This window comes from Dioscorea cayenensis, chromosome 6 (assembly GCF_009730915.1).
Source record: "Dioscorea cayenensis subsp. rotundata cultivar TDr96_F1 chromosome 6, TDr96_F1_v2_PseudoChromosome.rev07_lg8_w22 25.fasta, whole genome shotgun sequence".
NCBI classification, from domain to species: domain Eukaryota; kingdom Viridiplantae; phylum Streptophyta; class Magnoliopsida; order Dioscoreales; family Dioscoreaceae; genus Dioscorea; species Dioscorea cayenensis.
The window spans coordinates 11,489,800-11,496,544 of NC_052476.1; the positions used below are offsets into that span (position 1 = coordinate 11,489,800).

The following is a 6,745-nucleotide window of genomic DNA, read 5'->3' on the forward strand; positions in this document are numbered from 1 at the left end:
GAGAGGAGAAATCCCAAAACTGCAAATCTACAACCATAAATATAGGAGGAGTTTTGTAATGGGTGCAAACATTTCAGATTTTTTTTGAGTTTTTTGTAAATTTAAGAATAAAAGCTAATATATTTTAATGATGAGGTAGCATCCTTTGATTGATTGATGGGATACCAACTGACGTAGTATCATGGTTTCATCCAATTTTTCCTCCATCTCCAAAGCCTTACAAGTCCTTTCGGACAAATGCATTCTCTTAATGTTCTTGCAAACAAATTAGAAAATACATTCCTGAGAAAGAACAACTTTCCGCCAGGTTAAGTACAACAATTGCAACCTCACTTTTGGCATAAATGAGGGCCAAAAGAAAATGCTGAGAGAATAATGGTACAACTAATTATGGCATCTAAGCTCACAAAATCCTTATTGTAGTAGAACAATGGATCCTATTCTCCTAATTTTGGTTTTTCGGCGTTGTGCCATAAATTAGATGAAAATCGACAAGTTGCCTCTCCATCACAGAGAGCCTTAATCATCACCGGTTCCTAATGACAATTGGAATCCCTTGATAAAACAGCAAGAAAAAATAATTGGTAGGGCATAACAGCAGAGTCCCTTAAATAATGGAATAACAAGGAACACCGCTTAGTTTCTTGTATCTCTTGTATAACTATTGGATACCGACCCACCGGGCATAATCCACCCACCTGTGTGATAATGAAAACAACACAAATTTAGATCAAGGCATTTACAGAAACAATAATAAGAGAATTTTGCAGCGCATGGTCTTACAATAAGGAACCCAGGAATGTGTTTCCGGTGCGGGCTACAAAGCATGAGGCACTCAACAAGAGCTTGTGGTTGTGTAGCATTGGCTCAAGAATTCGCTGCTCTAGGACACCGGCTAGTAATTGGTACCTGTTTGAATGAGCAAAATAGATGCATTAGTTGGATTACCAGCAATTGAGTTTACCGGGAAAGCCTCCAGTCCATGTATGCTTTCTTTCCTAAAAGTGCTAAGCATGCGGTAGGAAGTCCTACAAGTGTCAGTATTACACTAAATAAGATAGACATTTTCCTTGTACTCTTGGATCAGAGCAATATATTCTACTTGTATCCCACTTTTTGAAATAGACAAATATATTCCTCCTCACAAAGACACCAGCCAACTGTTGTTAAGACAGATAAGGATGTGATCTAGTGTTCATTAAATCAGATTCATCAGCTGCATCCAAACTTGTGGATTCCAAGGCTGCAATGCGACACATGCTAACCATCTAAAGCCCTAAGAGTTAAAACACACCACATGATTGTTTCTGGTCACTTCTATGTTCTAATTTGAGAGATAATAATGCCCACTACCTCTCTAAATGATAGTATGGGAACTAAAACTGATGTTATGATGTTAGTGTTGGCTGAAGTATGGCAGAAGGAAACAAATATTATACATACAATACAGCTGCCCCATTCAATAACAGTAGAGAAACAAGCATATCACAAAGAACATGCAATAAGACTAAGATGGAACCAAGAGAGACCAAGAGGGAACAATAAATACTAACAGAACTGAGAGGGAACAATAGCACTAAAAGAACCAGTAAAATGGCCCCATTTGCATAGAATGAATCAGGACAAAGATTTACCTAAGGTTACTTGAAATAGCCATATATACACCATAAGCAACACTGGTTGATAGTATAGGGACATCCTCTGATTCACCAGCCAAATTCTCATCCAATGCTTTCCTTGTCTTAATTAATGCATTCGTTATACCAGTACCAATCTGAAAATCAGCAAATTTCGATTAAACATTACATTAGCTAGCACATACAATGTGTACCATTGTCAGTTTTATTAGCTATAGATAATGTGAATACCAAATCATCACCCAATAATCAAACAATCATCAATGAAAGAAAAATATCATAAAAAAAACACAAACAGCATCAAGCGTTGTACAAATTAAGACTTCATCAGACCCAACATTGATACACAGAAAAAATGTATTGCTAATACTGATTGCTGAGCAAGATATCCATGGCAAGCAATAAAAGAAATATACAGGTGAACAAAATCTTCAAGGCTGGTAGAAATAGGAATTCTCATTTTTCTTCATCACCAAAATAACTTCCAAAACCAGCCATCTTATCGAGTAACCCATTTTAACAGTGCAGTTCAAAAGCAAAACATGAGACAGAGATACTAATCATAAAAGTCTGATCAATCAATCTGCAAAGAATAAAGCAGAGCATTGATCCCCAAAGAAAATAGAGAGGAGAACAAGTATAGAAAAAGTAAATTAGGCTGTGGCCTTGTCTGTAAAGAGTGCTACCACCATGAGCACCCATATCATGACCCAACTTCTTTTGTTACAAAGGATGCAAAAATAAAAGATTACTTCAAGTACTTAATTACACCTTACGATTGTTTGTTTGGGAAATCAATGAATTAAAAGTCAACTATGTAATGTGAATCAAGCACATGAACCCTATTTATGTGTGTTTTAACTAAATTCAATTATGTAAAGATCCTTAACAGACAGCAGTGGGACTGGTTAGAGCTGCTCTACTTGGGAATATTTCCCATCTCAAAATGGATCTTTTTTCAAAAATTGTGAACTATACTTTGAGTGCAAGATAAAACCATCCCAAGTTTTCCCAGTAAGAGAATTTTGAAGCCCATTTGATCAACTATGCGACAAAAATTAAAGGCCCCAACAACATAATAAGTTTGATGGAATTTACTAATTTTAGAAGAAAAAGAAGTTCAAAAGGACTTATTTTATAGACTGATCGACACAGACCATGTGTTGCAATCAAGCGCAGCAATCATAGAGAACTGACATATTTGCATCCATAAAAAAGTATTTTAAAAAAAAAAAACCAGAAGTCTTGTGGCCTCATATGCAGACCTTATATTCATAATACACCATGGATTCATTATATAATTTGAAAAACTTCCAAACACACCATATGTTGCAATCAAGCACAAGTGTCATAGAGAGTTAACATATCTGCATCCATAATCTAAAATACACCTAATTTTGTGGACTCATAGGCACACCTTATATTCATAAATAAGCGTCTACATAACAATTCTCCACAAGTAAGGTTTCATGAGAGAATATATGCTATGAACACAGGCACAATTGTGGGTGAGGGGAAAAAACCTATTTTATTACAAACTTTATTTTAAACATAGGGATCTAGTGAGATCATAACTAGGACAGAACTTCTGAGTGATGAAATTTGGAGAAAACCACTCAACAAGATTGGTTAGCTAAATCGTAAGTACAAGCAATGCCATCTATTTTACAGAATTTCTAAAACACAATCTAAGACAGACTGGTTATGTGAGCCTCAATCTCAACCGGCACATAACAAACATCAAGTTCAGAATAAGATGATGGTACAGGGCAATATGAATTCAAATCAATAAAAGGATGAGGATAGAACATGTGATAGTCATACATATTAATAACTTAATTTCCTCCTAGAAAATACTAAATGTAGGAATGACATGGTTCACAGAGCTAACCAAAAGAAAATCTACGACATCTGTTCCTCCTATTCTTTCAATGAGAAATTACATGAATTTCACAAATTAAACAAAAACTTCACAAAATAATCTCACAAGATGAAATTTATAGCAGGAAACCGACACCATAATTAGTACTACAAAGTATTGTTCTAGATTCGCAAATAGTAGAATTATCAATAGTTCTGAATTTTTATCCGGCTAAGAGGAAATGCAGTGGTCACATTTAGTTTATTTAGCCTGCATTATGTGTAGAAGGAAAGCCAGGAAGCTACAAGAAATCCAAGAAGAATATCAGACATTAAGGGATGACACATACCAGAGATGCACTGGTTCCCACAACAAAGAGCTTTGACCCATTGCGCTGCAGAAAGAATCCAGTCACAATATCATTATCAGCCAAAAAAATTGACCAGTCATGGATACAAGTTTAGCGTTGATATTTTACCACGATAGCACCAACCCTCTGCAAAAATGAGTACGAGCTTCCACCTAAAGCAATCTGAAAAGAAGGTAACATCTCTTAAGGTTCACAAGCTAGAAATGGAACTTAGAAACTTTGACAGAGGCAAGTTCAGAAAATTGATTGGACCCAAAAACAAAAAAACAAATACCTGGAAGGCATTGTCAGGACAATTGTAAAAAAATTTAGATATGGGTCCTGCATTAAATGCAACTGGCGGACGAAGAGGTACTGTTGGAGCAGGGAGCCAGACAAGCATGAAATCCGCAACTATCGCCATTAACTAAGAAGGTACAAAAGTTAGCAGGTGGAAAAGGTAAAATAAAAACTTCCAGAAACATTTATAAGAAGCAAAAAAATATGCCATGATCTAGAACAAAAACAATTATGCAGATAAAAAACAAGACAAAGTCCCTGCAAGCAGAATTAATCAAATGGTTTAGATGATAGGCTCATATTTTAATAGCTTTATGATAGGTCAACAATGTCTTTCACTACCAAAATAGATATAAAATGCTGGCTTTACTCATATAAAGAAAAACATGCAATGCAGCCGATTGTGATCAGCAAAGAAGAACCATCAAGGATTATTTTTAACCCACTTGAAAATATTTTGCAAAGTGATACAATTGATTGAAACCGCTGCTGATACATCATGACCATTTGCTTTACGGCACCTAGAGCAAGTTGGTATTAAATAACCACTTTTTATCCTTGCTATGGTTGAAGTTGAGAAAAATCCATATAATACAAGCACACATATGACATGGTCGATAGCTTTCCCCTCTTAAGATAGAAACTGAAGTTTCATCAAAAAACTCAAGGATCAAGATTGAGAACAACAACCAGTCCACACATGGTTCAAACAGTCAGACAATTTCTCAATTTTGTGTGTCATTCTGAAAGGGCCATGCCAATCTTGTCCATATTGTTCCAATGCACATAGTTCAAATATTTGCTTAATTGGATCTCAGATCATTCTTTTTTCTATATAATGCTGTGTAAACAGAAAATATCAATAACAATAACAATGCATTAAAAGCAGCAACAGCAGCAACAGCAACAACAACAACAAAAAAAAAAATTAAATTAAATTTTGCATACGCATGCATACCACATCTGCAATAACAAAATCCAATTCTTTGGTGAAATTCTCTCCACGACGCTGATACTCTGCAAGAGTCTAGAAAAATACAAATCCAATGCATTAGCAAAAAAAAATTAAAACCATGAATCAGATCACTTCAACAACATCTTTTCACCAAGAATCTCAAAAAAAACATAACCAAATCACCAACAGAAATGCAACTAAATTACAAAAAACCAGAAACTTTAATATTCGCAGATCAAAACCTTCGTGAAGATGCCAACACCACATTCCATGGCGACCTTAGCCAAAAAGAGATCATCAGCAAGCAACCGCTCCTTGAACCCAGCGAACCCAAGCAACCACCGGAACACCGGCGATTTCTCAAGATCCACAAAGCGGTGAACGATTTCCGGCGGGATTCTCCCAGCGTCAATAGCCTTCGCAAGGTCCGACGGCAAGGTCTCCAGCGACCTACCAATCTGGGTAAGCACCAACAGCGCTTCCCTCCTATTCTTCCCATTCAAATCCCCATCATCACCACCACCACCACCACCCCTCCTCCTCCTCCTCCTCCTCCTCCTCCACCTCCACCAGCGTTTCCAGACCCGAGATCACCATGTCCGCCAGATCGATCAGTCAAGATTTCAGCACTACAGTGGACACGAAGAGTAGGAAAGCGGAGACGGGCGGCAGAAGAAGCAAATCGGAAATTCGTCGGGAATTGGCCATGAGATCTGGGGATGAGGCAACGATCGAGTCTTCGTTTCGAACAAGAAGAAGAAGAAGAGGTGGAGATCGCCGTCATCGCCGCCATTGCCGCCATCGATGAAAGCTCGAGCAAGAAATGGAAAGGTAGATTTGGGGTTTAGTTTAGTTTTATTTAATTAATTAATTAATTAATTAATTTTTAAAAAAATATATTTATTGGATTTATTTGATTTGATATAAAATTTTTAGGGTTTGTTGAAGTTGGGCGATGGATGCAGAGCATGTGTTTCAGGTTTTCATTAGAGTTCCCGGATGAATTGGAAGTGGGTGGGTTAGACTTGGAGATGGGTTGGTGAGATTCCAAAGTGGAAATGATAGTTTCGAGAAGGCATTTCAAGGTGCTTGTTTGTTTGAAAGTTGTTTTCCGGAGGAGCTACGAGGAAAGTGATCCGATTCCATTGGAAGTGGACCCGGATGTAGCGGAATCTTGTTGGAAGCGTACAAAAATAATAATATTAAATAAAAATAATTTTTTTATTTTTTTATTTTTATTATTATTATTTTTTTATAAATTAGTGAGCAATAAACAAAGGTTAAACAGAAACGGAGATCCACCAGTTAAATGACTTAATTAACCTAGTAGGGGAGACTCAGGCAATGAATTGTAATTCTAAGATATTCGAACTCGAGATCTCTCAATCACAAACACAAGTAGTTATCATTGGACTAGCCCACAAGTTCCGCTTTTCTAATTTTATATTTATTTTTGAAAACTCACTTGTAGTCCAGCGGTAATTCATCATAAAGTGCAAAAAAAGGAGAAGATTTGAAACTTTGCTTATGCAGTTGTTAATCAGTACTATCATGCACTGTCTATTAGGACTCGGTATCATTTATCAATACGCTTGATGTTGGCCTTTGTGTGATTCCCCTGTTAGATAGTGTTTTATCACCTC

The 6,745-nt window shown here is 36.6% G+C and overlaps 1 protein-coding gene across 1 annotated transcript; it reads right to left on the reverse strand.

Annotated features, from left to right (window-relative positions):
• Positions 1-217: 217 nt before the first annotated feature.
• On the reverse strand, positions 218-6,123 carry LOC120263696 (protein RETICULATA-RELATED 4, chloroplastic-like). The gene is given in 9 exon segments (XM_039271661.1): positions 218-698; positions 784-909; positions 1,635-1,774; positions 3,848-3,892; positions 3,977-4,030; positions 4,143-4,274; positions 5,106-5,174; positions 5,345-5,637; positions 5,640-6,123. Coding segments are annotated over 9 exon segments (1,161 nt in total). The 5' UTR covers positions 5,905-6,123; the 3' UTR covers positions 218-661.
• Between the last annotated feature and the right edge of the window lie 622 nt (positions 6,124-6,745).